Below are 23,063 nucleotides of genomic sequence, written 5' to 3'. Positions count from 1 at the left end.
TACATTTTAATTGAATGAATCCAAAGTTTTGTACAATAATAACTTCACTTCTAGTCGTTGAAATTGATGTGCATGTTTTTTTAGGCAACCTAACAGTATTAGCACATAAAATTTGAAAAAAAAGTATTTTTGAACATCGCCAACGCGAGACCTTTGATATCAGTCAAGAGTTGCACATAACTAAGTTGAACCCGTCTTGGCCTCGATGATGAATTGAAAATGACTCAGGCCAAAACTCCATCTGCCTTGTTATTGACGTTCCTATATAGGAATAATATTGCCTTGCGACTTGGCTACAACTCTGAATCTACTCTTTTTCACAATTGAGACCACGCATTTCGATGATGAATAGTGCATCGGTTTAATTTGTTTACTTTTCAGGGCAAAAGTACATAATAAAGAACGATATTTTGCAGAACGCGGTCGCATGCAAAAGAATTTGGCAATGTTATATTCTGTAACAAAACGAACAAGGTTTTAAAAAGTATTGAAACAACGTTACTGAAGCGGTGGTCCTTTGATTTGTAACGTGCGAGTGATATTTGTGCGACTTGTTCTGATGTGAATAAGTTGAAAATCATGCCTGTCAGGGTGATAGTGGGCCGAGGGATCAGTTTTTTTGACTGCAGTAGGGCAACTAAAAAAAATTTTAGCTCTCCCAAATTATAGAGAATTACAACAAATATCAATTCAGTTCATAACTCACAAGCGCGGGAATGGCAAATGTCTGTATGCCAAACTTGGCTCATTTTAGAATTGGAGTGAGAGCACAGAAACATTTCACAAATTAGATTAGATTACCGGGGGATTTACTCTGATTGATGTAATTTGACAACTAAAATTATCTAGTTATCCAATTTATCGGACCAATCACAATTCGAAACAAGCAATAAAAAATTGTCGATTAAGAAGATATCACCTCTTGGGTATGGCAAAAATTCAGTCTTTGCGAACAACTCCGAATTTTAATATAAATATAGCTGTAAGGTACACGATTAGAGTGTTGAAAATGGTGTGAATTTGTCCTTCCTTCATACGACATGTCTCAGACGTATGAAGTGTGTTTCACACACCTCTTAATGCCATAGGGACCTGTTCAATTTGAGAATATAAATACTAGGGTTGGTGCGAACCTTGAAAATTTAGATATTCGCTTTCTTAGTCGGTTCTACACTGGGAACACTTGAAACATCATAGTTTTATAGATATCTTGACATTTTCGTTCAAAATTCCTTGATTGTTAATTTCCTAGAAGTCACCAGATCCAAGGCGAGAAAGGAAATTTTACAGAAACCTTATGTCGCCAAACGTTATACTGATTATATATATTATATACTGAAATATCACGCAAAAAATCCAATATTTTCGGCTGACACGCGTCAGCAACTAATAGAGAACTCAAAAGAAATTTACATATGAATAGTGGACCCTTTGTGATAGATTGCTGATGTACGAAGCTCTTTTGAACCCGCGACTAGTATCTGACCAGTTTCAGGCGAAAATATTCAGGTTTGTTTCCATAAAATATATTATGACATTTGCTCGTTCCGGGTTCACACCAACCCTAATAAATACACAGCTAATAGCCAGCCCTGATTATTATTCGAACGATAGTAAGACATGTTTCAAGTGTGTAATGCAGAAACATCATACATAATACTGACTATGCTCAAACTACAAACGTCACTAGATTAGCGACAAAGGATGCTTTTCGAATTTTCAAGTTCCCAACAATGAAATAGTTACGACAATGCGTTGATAAAAATTGTATGCTGATAAAACGTATTGTAAAAAAATATGAACTATGACAGAGTCAAAAGCACTTTGCGAAGGTGCTAGGTTGAAAAAGGAATAAAAAATCACGCTCCTAAGAAGATTAAATCTGAAATATGTAGGCCGCTGGATACTATTTATCGACACTTGAAAAGGGTCATTGAAACACGTATATTATATAAGTAAATTGCTCCTAAACAAATGTCCTAGTCGGTCCTTCGTTACGGACAAACGGACAGGCAGTGTGGCAGTTGCTTACTGGTGACGAAGCGTGCGTGATTTCGGCAATAACTTTTTTTTATCGATTTTCAATGTCCTCAATATCTCCGTCGCCGAAATACTGAAAATAAAAATTGATCACAGTTTTCTACAAGTGAAACACAGCATTATTGCCGTAGACTCGCGGATCAGTTGATCCAAACCTGGCGAGAATTGATCAATTATTACTCACGTTGGGTGGATCATCACCATTCCCAAGTCCCAAGCCCCCTGCCCCTTCTGACGTTGGATCTGAAGAAGAAGAAAAACAAGAACTCAACAAGTGTTTAATTTCTGGGCTAGTCAGTAACGAAGTACTTCTACTTACAATAATTTCAGACTACTTCTCCTTTTTGAAGTACCCAAGTAAGTTTTGAGAGGACTTCTTATTAACAGTTTTCAGTTTTTATTTCGGCAAAACTAGGCCTAGAATCAGGGTTGTAACCAAGTCACAAGGTTTCGAGTCACAAGTCAATCTCAATTTTATAGTTTTGACTCGAGTCGAGTCCAAGTCATTGTGTTCCCTGTTCAGTTTTGAGCTCAATCCAGTTCAACCCACTTTTTTCAACTCCGCTCTAGCGATATGGAATGGCTAGCATTCATAATATCGTAATTTTCCTCAGTCCAATCAGTTTCTGGCCATATTTTCCAAGTATCAGGACCAACAGACGAAATACCAATCGTGTGGTGACTATACTATTCTTGAAGGTTACAATGAAATGTCTGTCTCGGCCGCCCTAGTCTCGAGTCATATGACTTGGGTAGAGTCATGTACAATGACTCGAATACAACTCGAGTCAATACACAAATCAACCCGTGTCGAGTCATTTTACGCACTTGAGAAAATGACTCAAGTCATTACAACCCTGCCTAGAATTCTTATGATTACACCCATTTGGAAACCACTACTTCCACCACTACAACGGTGACAACTGTAGCGGATTATGCTTTCACTAATTAGCCTACTTTTACTTAACATATTTCAGTTTTTTAACCAAAACTAGGTCAGTCACTTGCAAATCGCTACTTCCACTTGCAACTGAATAGACATTTACTGCAATAATTCACTACTAGTAGAGAACCAACGAAGACTACTTTGATGCATACAGCAACCAATAACATCTTTCCCATTCCCATACCAAACGCAATGTCCGCAAGCATTGTTGAAGAAGAACATGAATTATCAAACCAAACATATAGAAATACACAAGTAACTCTCACTCACAAGCCGCAACATGAGATAAGACCATGGCCGCTAATTCCGCAACTTGAGATTTGAGATTTCGAATTTCTTCCATATAAGCATCCTGCGTGTCATGCGGAACATGCAATTGTGGAGAAAGTACAGTTAAAAATGAGGATCTGTGTCAAGCAGGTGAGATTTGAAAATGTCCCAATTGCGACTATTCACGATGCTGTTGATAATTCTGTTATCCAAACTATCTACATTATAACCCAACCGACAACTGGTGTCGGATTTTTGAACCGATAACTATCAAGTTCACCGAAATATTCAGTCGACGTTCAAAAAGTATGACATTTCTCGAACTCCAGACCATTATTAGAACATCTTCACAGCCATTGCTATGTTTAGACATGAAATATACTAGAAAGGCTGAATCTATAAGAAATAGATAACATTTCCAGTCTAGCTGTCGCAGATTATAGTTCTCTGATTCCCTACTGCTATGTTGTGACGTTGCGAAAATTGACGATATGTTTTTGCCTTGAATCGAGTCAAGTTACGTCATAATTTCCACTGTCGGATCAATATCAAGTCGGCAAATATTTCCAGGTTATGTCGAGTCACAAGTCACTTTGACTCAATGTAAATTTTGACTCAAGTCAAGTCGCTAGTTGAGTCGCGCGAATTCTCAAAGTGACTCATGTCAGAATTTCGGCTTTCGAGTCAATTCCAAGTCAGCGAATATTTTCAGGTTATGTCGAGTCACAAGTCACTTCGAGCCAAGGCAAATGTTGACTCAAGTCACGAGTCCAGTCGCGCAAATTTTCAAACTGACTCGAGTCAAGTCCAGTCATGCTACTTTTCCGATTCCGAGTCAACTTCAAGTCAGCATATACATACATGTTATGTGGTTCGTGTAAATGTGCAGGTGCAGATGCAATGTGTCTCTGTCTGGCACTTACAATCTGCTCCTTTTTTCGTTTGGTTTTGCGTTCAGATTGAATTGTACGGATTCTGCATGAAGTAACTCTTTGTCGACTTCAGAGAGTTTTTCAAGAAATTCGCTCATTCTTTTGTTTAGCATTTTTGCAGTAGTTTTGGCAAAACCCTACATCATATAGAAATTTTTAATAGACTTTCCATGGTAAATTAACTCTTAGTACCAAGGAGCATATCATTTCTCACTACTCAATTCAAATCGAATCATTAGAATTGATACTCGATTTAGATTCGAGTACTCATCATTAATCGGAGTGCTTCTTGGTTTTTGTGCAACAGAATACCATGGCTTGTGACAAATATGCGGCATTGTGATCTTGCATCAAGCGTTGTGACATCATCGCCAAACCAAAGACCTACTCCTTTGAACTGTATCCCAATTTTTTCTGCACGTCCTCAATTATTTGGATTCTATCCTTGTATTCTTCGACTTTCTCCTCAAAACGTCTTACTCTGCGTTCCATATTACCGAGAGCATTGCTCTAGTCAGAGAGAGAGAGAAGCGATTGACTGAATGTCGGATATTTGAGAGAAATTCCAATCGAAGAGTATGATGGAGTTGCACAATGATAACCACAAGGCTTGATGTAAGGTCATATCGCTATAGATCAAAATCTTTACTATATTTCAGCAGTTCCCAATCAGGGTTATCCCATCAGCCTTTTTCGTGGGGAGAATGAAATAATATACCAATTTCGTTAACTAAAATAACATTTCTCTATTTTTCAGAGGTTGAAAAATAGGGGGGCATTGATTTTTCAAAATGCAAACGGGGCCATCGTGTATAAAAGGATGGGAATCGCTGATCTGTATCATAATAGCAGCTTAATTTAAAACTCCATCAGCGAGTTGGCGTCAAGAAAATTAAAGTTGTCTAATTGATCTCACCAGACTTGCAGAATCGCCTTTAGGTCCCTATAAGAAGTAAGTTTTGTAAATCAATCGATACGCAGCAGAGTAGTAAATATCTACGTACCGGTGGTCCTGCTGGTCCTCTGTCTCCCTATGAAACAAACAGTAAAGTGAAAATTAAACAAAGACAATCAACAAAATGAGGGTTGACGCATAAAGTTCTTTTGAAACCTCTACTAGTTGTTGACTAATGTACGCTTCAACGGGTGTCAGCTGAAGATATCAGGTTTATTTCAATATGAATATATCATTCAATTGTACAGGGAGGATATTTTTTGCCCAAAACATATCAACAAAAACTCAAAATATTTCACCTTAATCCCAGGAAGCCCGGGTGGCCCGCGCTGACCTTCTTCAGAGCTGGATTGACCTGGAAATAGGCCAGCAATTTGTAAAGGCAAATTTAGGGTGAGTAACACCGTGAATTCAAGTAGTGGGCACTTTCAAAATTAAAAGATGCATCTCCGCGACTAACATATACTCAACATATGTTTGGTTAACGTGATAGAAAGGTTGTTTGACACTGTGTATATGACAATTTTACTCATAAAATTGATGCAAACTCGTCCCAAAACTACTTTCTATTTTTTCAAGTCTAAAAACATATCTACTCGAGCATGTGTGAGTACTCCAAAAAAAGCAAAAGTACTTTATTTTTGGCTGCTCTTACACCAGAATGACTTTCTACTTTTCAAAACTCGGCAAGTAGTTTTGCCTACAAAATACTCAAACAGCAGTGGAACTAGTCCAAAACAGTTGTTCTCGACCGCCGGTCCGGACCAAGTTCCCTGCTGGTCCGACAAATATATTAGAATTTTATATCTCAATTCCAAAATGCAATAAGTTGAAGCTTTTCCATCAATCAGAGATATAAACCTTCAAATTTGTAATTTATAGAGAGTTCATGGTCTACCTAGGGCATACGTTACAAACTGCTAACTATTTAATAGTAGCCTACAATTCATTCGGACAAGTTATATGTGAAAGCTACAGAGCTTTTAATTTAACTTCGTTAAAAATACGACAGTACCATTAAGCGTCACTTGGCATCATAATAGAAGCCGTAGCGAACAGCAAAGAATAATCTCTTTCAAACCATACCGAGAAATCATAATCACACTACTGGTCTTCAACAGGACTTCCCAGACTATGCCTTGCAGGGACTTCAATAGAACCACATACAAATATCTAATATCAAAAAGGCGGCATTAAATTAAGTATCTAATATTACATTGAGTTACATATATTGTAATTATATTCAGGAATAATTTTGATTCTTGAAGTTTCACTGGCCTACAACATTTGTTTTGAAGTTCTATCGGTTCCTAAGGTCAAAAAGGTTGAGAACCACTGATCTAAAACATGACGCTTGAGTAAGCAGTGCATGTAGACAAAACCTGTTAGGGTATATGGTTTAGATTAAAAAATAGAAGTATTTCGTTGCTGACCACCTACGTTCTTACCGGAAGATACAAATTCTGTCACAGTGTAATTAACTCTTTGGCCTCCGCATGTCTGCATGCAAAGTTCCGGGGTTTCGAAATTGTTGCCGTTCGCGTTACACCCTCCATACACGAATGTGGAACACTTTTCAGTGACAGAGTCGTAAAAGAAGCGATACATATGAGCCCGGCACGGACCAGGATGAGGTGGTTCCCTGCATACTGGAGACGCTGATAATATATTTGAAAAGGTAGACCTCTGTTACTCTACGTAACATGCAGTGCACAATGCACAAGGCACTCGCTCATCATTAGGGCTTAGCAAAATCGTGTACCTGAGTTATTCTATTCTACCACAGACAATAAAATGGCAATCGCACAACACATTAAAGATAATTTGGTATCTTTCGACCACACCTACTTCATTTCACTTTGTGTCAATGGTGTGGGATATCAAGACTTCACAGATATTTCATTTCCGCTAACATATGTATCTTTGTACTACGTGTTCTGTATTTTGCGATTTGACCACTCGAAGGTTACAGACTTCTGCTGTATAAAATAGTATCGAAACTATAATTCTTGCTGATAAATTTACTCTTAATGGGAAGGAGTGTATAATCAAGACTTCCAAATATGTCATTTTCACTAACGTGCATAGCTGTGTGCTACATATTTCTTATTATTATGACTAGCATATTGCCACGATTGCTGTTTTGTAAGTTATTTCTGTTTTTGTGTTTATTCTTCTCTGTTATCTCCTATGGTTTCCCGACTATCCACCGTTACAATATTAAAACTGTGTTACTCCACTGGTGGTGACGAGTAGCAAGACTTTTACAGGTCATATCATGGTTTCCCGTCAAACTTATGTTTCTTTTTTACGAACCGATAAAATATCTGTCTGTCTGTCCTACTGTCTATGCTGTGATACAGCCAATCGAGATTTACAGCCTTGCAAAACGTAACTAGTAATAAGCCTATAATTCTCATTGATAAATTAACTCTTAGTGGCAACGAGCATATCATTTTCGGATCGGTAAACATAACTATCAAACGCCTGTAGCTTACCATTCAAATACAGTTTCATTAAAAAACCATCATTCGAAATTATGAATGACTCTACAGCAGTGGTTCCCAACCGCGAATTAGAGGTAAATCGCGCAAAGCGCAAAATTTTTTTCAGTTGACCGCTTCTTCGCGCCCCCCAGGTTGGGAACCACTGTTCTACAGCAAAAAATACAATATATTAAAATAAGCTTACCAGCAGATTTCGCAGTGACGCCCCGTTCTCCGCACGTCAAGAAGCATTCTTCTTCCGTTTTGAATCGATTCTCCGGGCCCGGACTATCACAACCGCCCCACGCAAACACTTTACATCGGCCGGTATCTTCGTCGTAATAGTAGCTTTGCAACGACATTCTGCAGCTGCCACGTTCGGGAGAAAGAGAACAGACATAATCGTCTGCAAAAAAAGTAGTTACATTTGTATAATATTTGCTGTCAGTCGTCCTTAATCGTAACACGCAAAACACTTATCCTGATCTACAAGACTTCGCAGAGCCCCATATTTTTGTTGAGTCACAAAACCAAAAATCGGCGCCTCTTCGACATACGCCCCATAACAGACCATTGCTCCCCATGTACCCAATAAATGTTTCTCATGAACACCAAGCCAAAATATATAAACGTCAAAATTTATCATGTTTCGGGGTGTGGGTTTAGGATACTAGGGTTACGGGATGAAGGATATTAGGCTTGGGAGATGACTGATATTTGCATTGGGGGATGACAGATATAAGGGTTGGTTGCCGAACATATGAGCATGCGAAACAATGAAAAGCTACAGTTGAGCATGGGACATGGGACTTTATAACCTCAAAACTAACCATAACCCTAACCCATGTAACCCAACCCTGAATCCAACCCCTAACCTGTAATTTAACCCACTTGCTCATGTGCCGCATGCTTAATTATCGCTTGTCGAAGCTTAGCATGCTATAATGTCGCATGCTCACATACCCCAATCCTAGAATTATTACTCGAGACAGATTCGAGTACTGGAATCCTTGTGCCCAGCCCTAATAACGACTACTCGTTGAGCTAATCTCTTCCGCAATAAACATCCATCGCGTGTCGACATCGTTTTGTAGTGTAAAAGGGTATTCAGATTCTGTATCATTCCCGACGCCAATATGCATTCCACAGGATATGATAAAACTAGCATTGGCGCGTGACTCAAGTCAATAACTAAAGTACCTGCGAAATATAACGGATCGTTTCCTCCGCACGATTCACGGCATTCCCACGGCGTCATGAATTTGTTATCGTTGCCACCGCAGCCTCCGTACACAAACGATTTGCACCGATTTTCAGCGGCGTCGAAATAAAACCGCACAAAACTGCCTCGGCAATCGCCGATTTCTTTCGGAGCGTAGCAACGTTGCGTTCCCGTCGAATGGGGGCTGTCGGCTGAAAATGGACGATGACTGTCACGGAGAGACAAGTCTAACAAATTGAATTATGGCATTGAAATGCCGAGAAAGTTAAAAGAAATGATGTCAGGATGTTCCCATTATTAAAAAATAACGGAAGAGACTCTTGGAGGTACAGAACTGCGATATACAATTGAATTGAACAGTATATTCCTATTGAAATGAACGCAAATATTTACAGCTCTCACCCATTAAGGGGAAATTATCAGCAACTAGTAGAGAATTTAAAAGAACATCATACACCAACAGTTGTAACACGAGATATGACGTCACAAGCATAAAAATTCGAATAATAGAGGCAATCGGATGGTTTAAGCCAGGGTTGTAACCAAGTCAGAAGGATCCGACTCACAAGTCAATCTCACTTTTATAGTTTTGACTCGAGTCAAGACGAGTCATTTTCAATTCACCACCGAGTCAAGTCCGAGTCCAAGTCACGGAGTAGAGTGTCGAGTCCGATTCATAGTGTTTTGACTCGAGTCCGAGTCCAAGTCATTATGTTCACTGTTCCGTTCCGAGTTAAAGTCATGTGAAGCCCACTTTTTACAATTCTGCTCGGTGATATCGGATGCTTCGCGTTCATAATATACTAATTTTCCTCACTTTTAACAGTTCCAGTTAGAATTTTCAAGTATCAGTACTGATAGACGATAAAATAATAGTGTAATAACTTAACTATTCTTCGAAATTACAGTGAAATGCCTGTCTTGGTAGACCCAGTCTCAAGTCATATGACTTGGTCCGAGTCATGCAAAATGACTCGAGTACAAGTCGAGTTAGGACACAAATTGACTCGCGTCGAGTCATTTTTCAACCCTGGTTTAAGTTCCATATACTATTTTTAGATGACACACAAACTCCTTCTGTTGGCACAGATTAGGTTGGCGGATTCTTATAAACATTGAGTGAAGCTTGATCCATTCGTTTGCCTTGATTATACAAATTACTGTGTCTGTGACATCATATTTGGTGATACGATTGTTGATATACACAATTTTTTCTCAACTCTCTACCAGTCGCTAACGAGTGCCAGCAGAAAGTATTCGGATGTATTTCAATATGAATATATTATTCAATTGACTATTAAAAAGTAGCTTTGGATTACGATAATTAAAAGGTCAGGCTGGAGTTAATGATATTCCACACTTCAATTATCACTCTTCAATGAGCAACTAGTTGCTGAAGAATTTCATTGCAATTTGACGCTGAGGTTGCCACTTGATTGATACACTTTAAAACCTTCTCGTTGTCATTTGACCACGATCATACACTGTTTTGAAGCAATGTAAATGTATAAATGAATCAATAACATTCCACAAAGCAAGATTATATATTCAATAAAGTCTACAATGACATGGATTATTTGGCTACACAGTATAATACAACAATTTTACAGTACAAGGATAGGTGTAACATGAGCCATTGAAAGTGTGAAGGTGAAACTAGCCTTTGTTCTGACTCGGCCTCTGAAGATAAGCACAGGCGCTTATCAGACAGATTAAACCGACTTCTCAATGTCAAGTTTATTTGACCAGACTGATATAGTGCAGTAAATGCTTAGATATGGAATTTATGAGATAACGGTGCACCTTTGATGCAATGACAGGCACTAGATAGCCTTTGGATGAAAACCACGATTGCACCAACATTGCAGGATGCATTTTATCATGAAGACAGACTTTGCTGCAGTAGCTTCATAGATACGATATTACATACTTGAAGTTGAAGTTGAACACTATCAGGTACATATCAGATGCCTTGTTGTTGTTACAAACTGAGCAAAGCATTCCAATAACAGTGGATTGGCGCCACAACAGCAATGACAAGCACATTGCATACCATTCATAATTGAGAATAAGAAAACACCCATGCCAAAAGCAAATGGCAGCTCAACAAGCAATGCAATTTGAGAGAGCTTGCGATTGTGACAGCCAGACGTAAATTAGAATAAAAGGTAGAGGTTGCTGTTGAAATTGCTTGGTTCTATCTGCGTAAAACTAATTTTAAGAGTATTAACAGATCCTAGCGCCAGATTCAAGAATAAACAACAGCCAAAACAGGCCTACTACTGTCATAAATATAATTTCATTAATTCAAGGAGAATACCTTCAAGAATACCAATGAGATTTTACCGTGAAATTTAAGTGAATTGATTAAATAAAAGCAATAATCCAAGTCGTTTCGACAATGCGATTTCTTTTCATTGTATCGCAATCTTGTAGTGTTTTGTACTGATGAAATTATTACTAATCTGGGCTGAACTGAAGTTTAGTTTGGCTGTAGTGTCGGCTTTCTTTTGGAAGAAATGCGACATTTTCATTTGGCAGACTCGTTCAATTTCGTTTAGGTCTTTTTCTAATAGAAAATGGTTGTAGGTTACTTTAACCAGTTTGGTTACTTTCGGAGCCGACACTGCTGTTCTGAGAGTGGAAAATCGAATATGGATGTATCACATAGGACTGGTTGTAGGCTGCTTTAAACAGGCCGGCAACTCTGGGCACGTACATTGCTGTTCTCAGAGTTCAAAATCAAAAATGGCAGCAGGCAATGGAAAGAACGGCCAACAAAAAAGAAAAAAACAGTGAAATGCAACCGAAAACGCCACTGCATTCATGCTTAGAGTGCTTGGTATACCGATTAAGTTGTCTGGGCCGCCGATTTCATCATTGATCAGACCTCCTCTGATTACGAATCCGTGATAAACCGGGTCGCCTGCTTTGCAAGCTGTCTGACACTCGCTCGGACTGTAGAAGTTATTTCGGCTTTCGGCGCAACCGTGGTAAATAAATTTATGACAACGGCCGGTGCCGGCGTCGTACGAAAAACGAGGCTCAGACAGCTTGCAGGTCCCGACCACTTGTGGGTCGTCGGTACAACCTGTTCAAAACACGAAGAGCCATATAGAAGCTACGAGTACTCGAATCATTGTGTCCAGCACTAGTCCCGAGTTGAACTGATTTTGTCACAAAACTGAGGTAGATACTACTCACGATTATCATGCAGCGCAGCCGGGGCACTCCCTGCCACAGGTTGACAGGTCTGTTGACATTCCTCTCGAGACAGAAAGGAATTTGCGTTTCCTTCGCATCCTCCATAGACAAACAAGCGGCATTGCTGTTGTACTATGTCGAAATAGTATCGCTGATATCTTCTGTTGCACGGGCCTGGGTCCTTTATCAGTTGGCAGCGCTCGATCACTGGCAATGAAAATACGATTAAATCAGACGCGCAAAATCAGATAATTCTTAATACCAATATTCTAATTCTAATCTAATTTGTAGAGCTCTGGAGGTACAGATCGTCAATATACAATTGAATAATGTATTCTTATTGGAATAAGCCCGGATATTTTCGGTATTCGTTAGCGACTGCTAGAGAATTGTATATCAACAATCGTATCACCAAATATGATGTCGCTGGCATGAAATTTTGAACAATCAAGGCGAGAGATCGCTTTCCAGCTCAATTTACCATTTTTAAATGGCACACTAACTCATTCTGTTGGGACAAACTAAGTTGGCGTATTATGATAAAAATCGACTCCAAGGCACACAAATGAAGTTGGGTTGTTCAACAATAACTTTTTTTCTGGATTCCGCGGATTTCAAATTTTACTGTCAACCCCATGAATTGTTAAGCTGTCTAAAAGAACGATGCTCACAAATTTCTGCTCACTTCCAAATAGAGGAAGCAAAGATATTACAGTTGAAGATTTCGGATCGCAAAAATAGTCTGGACGATGGGTAATCCCATAATATTAATGAATAACTAAATAACTTCGCTTCTACGGGTTGGAATTGCGGCAAATTTGTTTTGCATTGGTTTTGTAGACAACTCAACAATTCCATGGGGTTGACAGTAAAATTTGAAAATATTAAATTCAAAATTTTCAAACTCCTGTGCTTTCACAGCTACCAGTTGAAATCGAACGAAATTTGTGTACAGCATGTTTTAGGCGACCTAATAATCCGATCAGTGAATCCCCGGAATCCGAAGAAAAAAAGTTATTTTTGAACATCCCTAGTGAAGAGCCTCTCCTTATACACGTTTGACTCTGGCTAGAAGTTGAATGATAGATGCAACAGTAACACTGGTTCTTGTGCTTCTAAGAAGCATTTGAAATACGCCACCATGAAAATATCATTCCTCACCCTCCATCTCCTTCGATAAATTTTCACCAAGTGTTGGTAACGGACAGCCATACGTGTCATAGCGTGCCACGTCGATAAGATTTAAGGTATCGTTCCCTTCGCCATAGCCATCGTCGTATTCAGGCAGCATGCTTTCGTAAGCACCATCACCAGATGACCCACTCAGGATACTCAACTCTCCCAAATAGTCTGAAGACAAAATTGCTGTTATAGATTCAACAGGTAATTTTGTTATCAATCTTTTGTTTTTACACCTAATTTTACTTTCTATAATTATCCTTCTTGTTTTGTATAGTTTGATCGACAGCAGCGTATACATTGTCTTGGTGGGATTAAAGTAGCTTATGCCCATTTTTGAAATTTTGAGAACCATTTTTCTAGGGATACCATACGTCCTCTGTTTTCAAGAAGAGCGAAATGTCCTTTGAGGATGCCCAAACATCTTCTTTTTTCACAATTTGTCCTCTTTTATTACGGTGATTGTTGGGCAAGTACATAGAGACAACCCAAAAAGGTCCTATCGAGAAAAAAAAAAACACTGAAATAAGGGTTGTAATGTAATTAACAAACCCAACCTATATGTGTAAAAGTGACATAAGCTACTCTAGATTCCATAGCGAAGATATAGGATACATATATATATAATGTACATACTGCATTCAAATATATAGTGATATATTTTATGTATTATGATGCTTCCCTGTAAAGTAGTAAGGCATGATGCCATTACTACTTTACAGGGAAGAATCATCATGATACATACAATTTTATATTCACAATATATATGCCTATATATGACTGTGGAATTGGACCAACTGACTTCATGACCTAATGTGGTATCACTGAATTATTTTCTCTTATTAGTCCACTATCTACTGAAATCTTTTTTGTTTATGAAATACCTTCAAAATAGTTGACGCATCGCATCTGGAAAAAAGCAGGTTGCACAACAAACATACTTGGACTGGTGTGAGAAATCAATTTTTACACATGCATTCACTAGATAACCTTACCTAAAACGTTGCATCGCATATCCATCGTCAAGACATCTCGGTGGTGCAGACGAAAATAAACCTCGCTCTATTATCATGTCATTATTGTAATAAATATCCAAACTGCAGTTTAAATTTTGTCAGCAACTTCTTACCTTCATCGTTTTGGTACCGACAGCATATTTCGCAGCAGTATTCCGCAGGCTTGTACTTATGGGTGCACTCAAGTTCGGGACAGGTTATGGGCAAACATGTAACAGTTCCTTCGATACAGAAACATTCTTCACAGTCTTCATTAGTCCAAGTTTCATCTTCCGCACGTGGCTTGCCTTCATATAAGCATTCGGCAGAACCTGAATTACAAGAAAACAATGAATCTATGCAATATTATTTTTCATCGTATGAGATTCTTGGAGGTGCAGAACTTCAATATAAAATTGACTAATGTACTCGTTACTTATATTGAAATAAACGCAAATATTTTCGGCTGACACTCGTTAGGGGTAATCGTCAGCAGCTAGTAGAGATTTTAAAAGAACATTGCATACCAAAACTCAAACTGGGTTGGCGGACTTTCTTCAAAAACCTGCCAACCAATTTTGAGCCAACAACAGGAGCCATCTGCTCGCCTTGATTACTCAAATTTTGATACCGGTGACATCGTTTTGGTGATACAATTGTTGATGAAAAATGTTCTTATCAATTCTCTACTAGTTGAAGACGAGTACCCCTGACGAGTGTCAGCCGAAAATATTCGGGTATATTTCCATATGAATATATTATTCAATAATATTTCATTTATGTAATACCATTCTCTTCATGGCGTCAAGTTGTGAACTATAGCAACATCATAAATTAATGGGACTTGAAATCATAGGGCAGCAATGAATAAAGTAATAATAGTTCTAGCAATTAGAGTAGACTGAGGAATATTAAGTCCTGATAATACCATGAATTAAACTACTAGTAAGCTATCCTGTATCAGACTAATAAACAAGCATTAAACACACACAGCAAGACACTGAACTCTGAAGCATGCCATCCATCCATTCAACACCACTCCAAATTACAGCAATAAGCTTTCAAAGACACATGCGCCCTTGCCACGTCGCAATTGGAATCATGCAAGTGTGTCGTTGAATTAGAAAAGTCATGCCAACAATACAGTGCAGATTGGTGCAGCAACATTCCTGTGGTGTTGATAGAAAAGAATCTCGATTCATCAAAAATAGTAAAGAACACTTTGCAGTGACCAGGTTATTTTATTGCACAAGTTCAAATCTGACACAAAATAAGTGAAATGTTTCTGTGTTCAAGTTTCTTTTATAAAGAGAGACTGGACAATAGAGTGCATTTTGCCTTAAACTCTCACGCGCGTTTTACACCGAAGATGAATGTTTCCTTTGGAGTACCACTGTAATGTGATAGTGTTTTTCATAGTATTAGAGTATACTCGACAAAAATTCAGTAAGAATTCTAGTGCTACGTGACAAATCTACGTAAATTCAAGAATATACAAGTTTTATACACTACTAGTGATGTGCATGCATACAATCAAACTGTAATTACACAGAACTATAGCAGAGCTTCTAGGAGGTAAACAACTTCAATATAGAATCGAACAATACATTTGTATTGAAATTCGAATATTTTCGGCTGACACTCGTCAGGGGTGATTGTCAGCAACCAGCACAGAATTCGCAATATTCGGGAATATTTCAATATGGATATATTATTCAATCAGAACTATAGCAGAAATGCAGTTTAAAAAAACAACTGACATTCAGAATTCCAGTGCCACAGCGAGACCGTGTCAAATGTACGCTATTTCATTCACAAAGTCGCAGCAATGTAGATGTGGTTGGTGCTTCACGATGCAATAAAGACACTAACGTCACGCCATTCCGAAGCTATTTATTGCCACTAAGCTTCCATACCGTGCAGCTAACGCTAGTTACATACGTGCTGTTGGTCACCAACAAGTTCTGCAATCACCATGCTATAACATATATCCCAAGGTCAATGCAATACATACATGTGTATTGTGTATCACTGTTCAGTGTTCATGCAGCCAATTCAAGACCTATACACAAGTGCAATATCCTGACAATGTCTGCTGCAGAGAGTGGACTGATTCGGGGCAATCATTTTTATAATATGCATCATACAGCGCAACAATCAAGTATCTCTATATTAGGGCTCTTCAAAAATGACTTTTTTTCTCAAATCGCACTGGCTATTGATAAAATTGTTAGGTTACCTAATTTAAGCCTACACAAAAAATTTGGTTCAATTCCAAACAGTAGCCGCATTGCTACAGGAGAAGACGGTTTCGATTTATTACATAAAATAATTTTGAAAAATATTTCAAAATTTTCTGTGCACCCCATGAAAGTGTTAGGTTTGTGTATAGAAACGATGTTCACCAAATTTGGTTCAATTCCAACCAGTGGAAGCGGAGATATGGCCGTCCAAAAATTTGTATTGTGAATAAAATAGTATTTACGGTGACCAATTCCTTAATTATTTATTATAGTAAATACTATTTTATTCCTAATCCAGATTTTTTACGGCAATAATTCCGCTTCCACTGGTTGGAATTGAACCAAATTTGGTGTGTAGGCTTAAATTAGGTAACCTAACAATTTTATCAAGTAGCCAGCAGTGTTGGGATCAAGTCACTACCTTCGAGTCACGAGTCATCTCGAGTCATTGCAGATTTTGACTCGAGTCAAGTCAAGTCAACCGATTTTTGGAGGTGACTCGAGTCAAGTCAAGTCAAGTCACTAATCGAGTTAAGTTGAATTTTCAAAGTACGATACTTGATTCAAGGTCATCGCATTTTGCTAACTGTTTTGAATACAGATGAGGTCATCATTTATTCTGAATCGAAGAACGAATAAAGAGTTGATTATACACGCAAAAAGGCGCTCTATCTCTCATGCATACGTAGAAATGTCAAACTACGCAAGTAAACGGTAAAATGCACAATCATTGAGTGATCGGTCAACAATCCGAACATATACAAAATACAGCGATCTAGTCGACATCGATTACTTGATGACTTGAAATTGACTCATAAATTTTGCTTCGAGTCACGAGTCAATCTGCATTTTTGAAGCGTCGAGTCAAGTCAAGTCAAGTCATTTTTGCAAAGCGACTCGAGTCAATTCAAGTCATACGAAAAAGGTGACTCGAGTCTGACTCGAGTCAAGTCATGACTCGAGTAATCCCAACACTGGTAGCCAGTAAGATTTGACAAAAAAGTCATTTTTGAAGAGCCCTACTCCGTATCTCAGATTAGCCGGACATAGTTTTTATCTACAGCCATGGATTTGATTTAGACGGCATGTACTTTCATACATTTCCAAGGATTCCTCAAAGGTGGAAGATTAGAGACCATCCAAGAATCAGTCTGCCGGTAATATTGAGACGTAAACAATATCAACAATTTTGTGGCGTCACAGCACGGTAGAGCACGGTAGTAGGGAATCAGAGGTCTGCTGGGAATATTGATCTATTTCTTATGACTTACAGGTGCCCAGATGCAGCTTTTCTAGTTTATTCATGTCCAAGAGTAGTAATGGTTGTAGAGACGTCCAAATAAATGCTCTGAAGTTTTGGAAGGAATCTTATGCCAAATCTTTTGGACATCGACTGAATATACCTGAGCTAGTTACCAGTAGGGCAAGTTTTTGCAACTTTTACCAACTTTTTTACAGCTTTCGGCAGCTTCCTAAATACTCAGAAGTTATGTAGTTTGGTGTTTCAAGCTGTTTGGAGGAAACTTATACTGCAACTTTTCTCCATTTTTTTCTATGCAACTTTTTGCAGCTTTTGTGATTTTTCATGCATCTTTTTGCAACTTTTTGCGATGTTTCATGCAACCAGTTTTTTACTGGAAACATTTGGCACTATATGTAAATATATCGCTTGATTATTTTACTGTCGTTTAAATTTGAGGTCCTTTCTGATTCGAGGTACATTCAGGCTAGACCGCCGAAAATTATATGTTCACTGAGTCAGTTTTTTCAGCCTATTGAGTTTGTTGAAGTCGCCAACACCGATTTTTGCTACAGTGCCTTGGATACGGATCGATTCTAGTATCTCATACTATAATAATTTCAAGGAACTTGTCCACAAATACTACTCTTTGGTGCAACTTTTGTGAAAAATACATGCAAATTTCCACGGATTCAACTGCAACAAAAACTTGCCCTAGTTATCAGTTTTTGTCAGCTCGAGCTATATGGAAGATTAAATTATGAGTGCAGCAACAATGCCATCAATTAGGATGATTATGTGGTATCATATTTTCCAATGACCCAATTAATTAACACCTTGTAAATTACCGCTTGGTGATCAATGTTTCTAAATGATGAATTACGTGTTATGATGGGCTAACACCACAGACTTACTGTACCATGCCACTACAAACCGCTACCCACATCACGACTTACCACATTGCGAAAAGACAATGTCGTCCAATGCCACGTATGTTACTTCAGACACATTTTCTCCACCTTTTATTGCCCCGGATTTTGGCCTTACCCCTTCGAATATAGCTCGGTAGGGTAATGAGTGAGATGGTAGCGGGGCGGTAGCTTGCAACCATCTGTCAGTCTTATTTGCAATAAATTCTGCAGTGAGGTTTAGTACCGGTACTTTGTAAGAAGGATTGCATGGGAGAAGATAAACTAAAAGTCCTCCGTCTACAGTTTTTTCGATGGTCGCATCGGAATCGGCGTGAATAAAGTATTTAAAAGTGAGGCACAAGTCGCGAAAAGAATTCGTAAAAAACGGACTGAAAAATTGATCAGTCGAATTCGTTATCGTAGTGTCAACAGTAGATTTTGCTTCCCAGATAAGGTAATAACCAGTGGTGCTATCTGTGGTAGCATCGAAAGGCGGCCCTTCCGAATACATCAGAGCGTTCATTTTTTCATGAATACTTCGTTTACGCCGATGGTTCAAATTTTCAGTCACAGATTGCTGGTTTTGATCGAAATTCTCTAAAAGATCAGCGATATACGCTTCGTCGTCAATCTCTTGTTGCGAGTTTTCATCGAAAAAAAGGAATTCGTCTTCCGATGACGAATTTTTACTGTCTCTCTCGTCGGACAGTGATGAATTTCCGATTTTTTCCAGAAAATCATGAAATTCCTCTTCCTCGGAAATATTTTGTAAAAAATCAGTGTAATATTCGGGACTCAATGGAGAATCCACGAGTCTTTGTAGCCTCCAAGATTTATTGCCATCTTCACCATTGATCGAGAGTGAATCCCACATACATTTAGTACCTCCTGAATCTTCAAATCCTGGCCCATCCTCCATACTATAGTAGTCCGACGCGTCTTCCAAATCAGACAAATGTTCTCCAAATTCCTCATTCTTGACGTCGTCCACGACGTAATACTCAGGACTCCCCCTTTGGCTTTGAAATCGTTTGGTTATTATCGCTCGGATTTTGTCTTTTTCAGTTTTAAGCGACCTTTTTTTCCGCTTAACCCCACGTTTTCTTCTGTTCGGACCAAAATCGCAGCTTAATTTTGACACGGGCCGGCGCCACAGCGTAGCGCCACAGTATTTATCTCGGTCATTTTCGCTCGTTGACTCAGCTCCTGAATCTTGCCCAGCCGAAGACTGATTGCCTTGAGTAATCTCTATAGGGACACAAAATATCAATTCCATGGGGTAAATAGCGATGCACATTATTCCGTTAATATTAATTTGTTGTGTGTATGATTATGACGATACCACTGGTAATTTGCTGACACATAAATCAAAAATATAATTCTGTTTTAAAACGCCATGAACATATATAGTAGGCACTACATGACATTAAGGCTGAGCACAATGATTCGATATCATACTCAAATACTAGACTTAAAGCCTAATAGTCGGTTTAGAATCAAATCACTGAGGTACTTGATTTGACAAGCCCTAGTTAAGATTCTCTTCTATCCGGATATTACTGTTTAGCCTGTCAAACTTGCAAAGCGCAGATGACAGCACACAAAAACATCGCATGAACACGTTGCAAGGATTGCTTGGCTAACAACCTTGCAAATAACACCGATATTTGCCACAACGGCTGCTTCCAACTTGTAAACCACCACCAGAATATTTCCAAGTATTCCGAGAGTCGATTGTTAATCGGAAATTGGGACAAGAAATCAATTTTGTGAGTACGCCTTCAGAGTAGCACCGTTTCAAGAATCCACATGCAACATACCGTGATCGGCCTGTGTGCACGTGGGATAGATTGTGTTAGACAAGCAAGCCTTGGTGAGTTATCATAATTTCCCCTTATACATGCATGAGCATTGATTTTTTGCTCAAAATAGGCCTAGGGATCATAATATACATGCAATTTTCGTAGAAAACTCAGTATTACTTGATCAAGCTAGCAAGTATATCAATAAACTTCATAGAAAAACTCGGCTGTTCAAGAAATAACTACTCGTACTTACGTATACTTCAAGTAGATTTCACTTACACTTCTTCCTAAGTTGGATATGGTTTGAACTACTACTTCTAATTGACGGTTGACTTGGATTTGGACAACTTGATAATTCTACTTCTTTAATCAGAGTGAAATGCTGATAATCTAATTCTAATCTAATTTGTGAAATGTTTCTACTCACTAACTTTACTTCGAATCAATTCCTGGTCTTCCTGAAAATGTTACGGGACAACTGTGTCGTGCGAAACGAGTCAAGCAAGTTTTTGCACATTCTGTAATTTTAATTCTAATCTAATTTGGAAAAAATGATGTAGGTATAGTTCTAATTGTAGTCTAATTTGGGAAAAAACTGTAGCTATCATTCTAATTCTAGTCTAATTTTGAAAAAAAAACTGTATAGCTATAATTCTAATTCTAATCATATTTGGAAAAAGCAGTGTTGCTATAATTCTAATTATAATTTAATATGGAAAAAACTGCGAAGCTACCATTTTTACTCTAGTCTAATTTGAAAGAACAAACTGTATAGCTATAATTCTAATTCTAATCTAATTTGGAAAAAAATGATGTAGGTATAGTTCTAATTGTAGTCTAATTTGGGAAAAAACTGTAGCTATCATTCTAATTCTAGTCTAATTTTGAAAAAAAACTGTATAGCTATAATTCTAATTCTAATCATATTTGGAAAAAGCAGTGTCGCCATAATTCTAATTATAATTTAATATGGAAAAAACTGTGAAGCTACCATTTTTACTCTAGTCTAATTTGAAAAAAAAAAACTGTATAGCTATAATTCTAATTCTAATTCTAATCATGTTGGGAAAACGCACTGTGGCCACCATTCTAATTCTAATCTAATTTGGAAAAAGCAGCGTAGCTATAATTGTAATTGCAATCCGATCAGAAAAAAAAACTGCAGCTATCATATTCTAATTGCGGTCTAATTTGGAAAAAAAACTGTATAGCTATTATTCTAATTCTAATCTAATTTAGAAAGGCTGGAAATTTTATAGTTGTCCAAGTCTGCCTGGAATATTTTACTTGGAAATCAACACTTCTACTTGTACTCTAGTAGAAATTATGACATTACTTCTACTCAAGATTTTATTTCTACTACTATTACTATGACATTACTTCTACTCTTGTACCGACTATGACTACTTGACAACCTCTTTACACTTCAATATCAACAGTATTTGAAATCTGAGAGGCATCCCCACAAATAACTTCAAACCCACTACCTTGCTTGGTTGTTGCAGCCGGTGACGTAGTGGTTGTTTCGGCGGTAGTGGCAGATTGAGTGCTTTGGCAACCACACTGTCCAGGCGGGCCAGGTTCACCTTTAGATCCTGGTCTACCGTCGACTCCTGCCGGGCCAGCAGGTCCTCTCGGACCGACTTCCCCTTCTGGTCCTGTTATACAGAGTTTATTTGAGTAATGAACCTCGGCAGACACTCGTCAGGGGTAGGAAATATTTGTAGAAACTTATGTTGCTACAGAACTTGAATATACCATTGAATACGGTAATCTTGTACATTGTATTATATTATAATCAGTTATGGGTTGTAACTGACTCACAAGTCAATCTGGATTTACAGTTTTGACTCGACTCATGTCAAGTCATTTTCAATTCACCGCCGAGTCAAGTCTGAATTTAAGTCAGGGAGCAACAGCTCGAGTTCAAGTCATAGTATTGAGACTCTAGTCCGAGTCAAGTCACAGTGTTAACTGTTCAGTATCGAGTTCAAGTCAGGTCCAACTAACTTCTGTGGAACTCTTGTGTGATAGCGAATGTCTCGCATTTATAATACCCTCATTTTTCTCACTTTAACAATGTTTATTCGAACAGATAACAGACACATTCTGGTCCTATTTTTCCATTTTTCGGTCCTGATACTCGAGACTTCAGTAAGTCATATAGAATGTGTAGCTGTAGAGTCATATGATTTGCTCGAGTCATGCTCAGTGACTCAAGTCGAGTCAATACAGAAATTGACTCGAGTCGAATCCTTTTCCCTTTTGGAAAAAATGACTTGATTCAAGAACTGTGGAGTCTTGTATATTGAAGTTCTGTACCACCAGTTATATAGACTCAATAAAAAAGCTTTTCAGCGATTTTTATCAGTGAATTACGATTTACCTCGAATTCCTCTTTCTCCTGGCGAACCGGCAATACCAGGAAGGCCTGTTTCACCCATGCGTCCTGAAATACATCAAAGTTTAATCAAGATACTGTGAAGGATCTTGGTGCAGTTATGTCATGCGAGAATACAGGAAAAAATAGGTTTCGATATGAATCATATGTATGGTATGGTAGCGTCGTAAATTTCCACTCGAGTACAAGTGTATCGATGTCCAAGGCTCAGTAACCACTTGAGCACTTATAAAA

At 38.2% G+C, this 23,063-nt stretch overlaps 1 protein-coding gene and 1 long non-coding RNA gene across 7 annotated transcripts in view; both read right to left on the bottom strand.

Moving 5' to 3' along the window:
* Positions 1-336: 336 nt before the first annotated feature.
* LOC145445774 (uncharacterized) overlaps positions 337-23,063 on the bottom strand; it is a 56,186-nt gene continuing 33,459 nt past the window's right edge. For 2 of the 6 annotated variants that reach the window (XM_080323907.1, XM_080323910.1), the window contains 16 exons: positions 22,815-22,877; positions 21,916-22,086; positions 18,669-19,871; positions 14,364-14,561; positions 13,217-13,405; positions 12,056-12,262; positions 11,700-11,942; positions 8,830-9,042; positions 7,835-8,035; positions 6,592-6,801; positions 5,443-5,498; positions 5,193-5,219; positions 5,105-5,131; positions 4,180-4,325; positions 2,225-2,283; positions 337-2,113 (listed from right to left, as the gene is read on the bottom strand). In XM_080323907.1, the coding sequence (XP_080180033.1) occupies positions 2,238-2,283; positions 4,180-4,325; positions 5,105-5,131; positions 5,193-5,219; positions 5,443-5,498; positions 6,592-6,801; positions 7,835-8,035; positions 8,830-9,042; positions 11,700-11,942; positions 12,056-12,262; positions 13,217-13,405; positions 14,364-14,561; positions 18,669-19,871; positions 21,916-22,086; positions 22,815-22,877 (3,200 nt within the window). In that variant the 3' untranslated portion in view covers positions 337-2,113; positions 2,225-2,237. Of the gene's footprint in view, positions 2,114-2,224; positions 2,284-3,256; positions 3,339-4,179; positions 4,326-4,576; positions 4,699-5,104; positions 5,132-5,192; positions 5,220-5,442; positions 5,499-6,591; positions 6,802-7,834; positions 8,036-8,829; positions 9,043-11,699; positions 11,943-12,055; positions 12,263-13,216; positions 13,406-14,363; positions 14,562-18,668; positions 19,872-21,915; positions 22,087-22,814; positions 22,878-23,063 lie in introns of all 6 variants that reach the window. The other 4 variants (XM_080323909.1, XM_080323908.1, XM_080323912.1 and 1 more) reach the window with 4 other exon arrangements.
* LOC145445806 (uncharacterized) lies at positions 20,981-21,909 on the bottom strand. The gene is made up of 2 exons (XR_013917119.1): positions 21,197-21,909; positions 20,981-21,066 (listed from the first exon to the last, which is right to left on the bottom strand). It is a non-coding gene; the product is annotated as an uncharacterized LOC145445806 (long non-coding RNA).

The sequence above is a fragment of the Botryllus schlosseri genome, chromosome 9, assembly GCF_051294905.1.
Source record: "Botryllus schlosseri isolate E-star chromosome 9, Bs_hap1, whole genome shotgun sequence".
In the NCBI taxonomy this organism is placed as follows: domain Eukaryota; kingdom Metazoa; phylum Chordata; class Ascidiacea; order Stolidobranchia; family Styelidae; genus Botryllus; species Botryllus schlosseri.
Note: the sequence above shows the minus strand (reverse complement) of the source record. Positions and strands in the feature narration are given on the sequence as shown.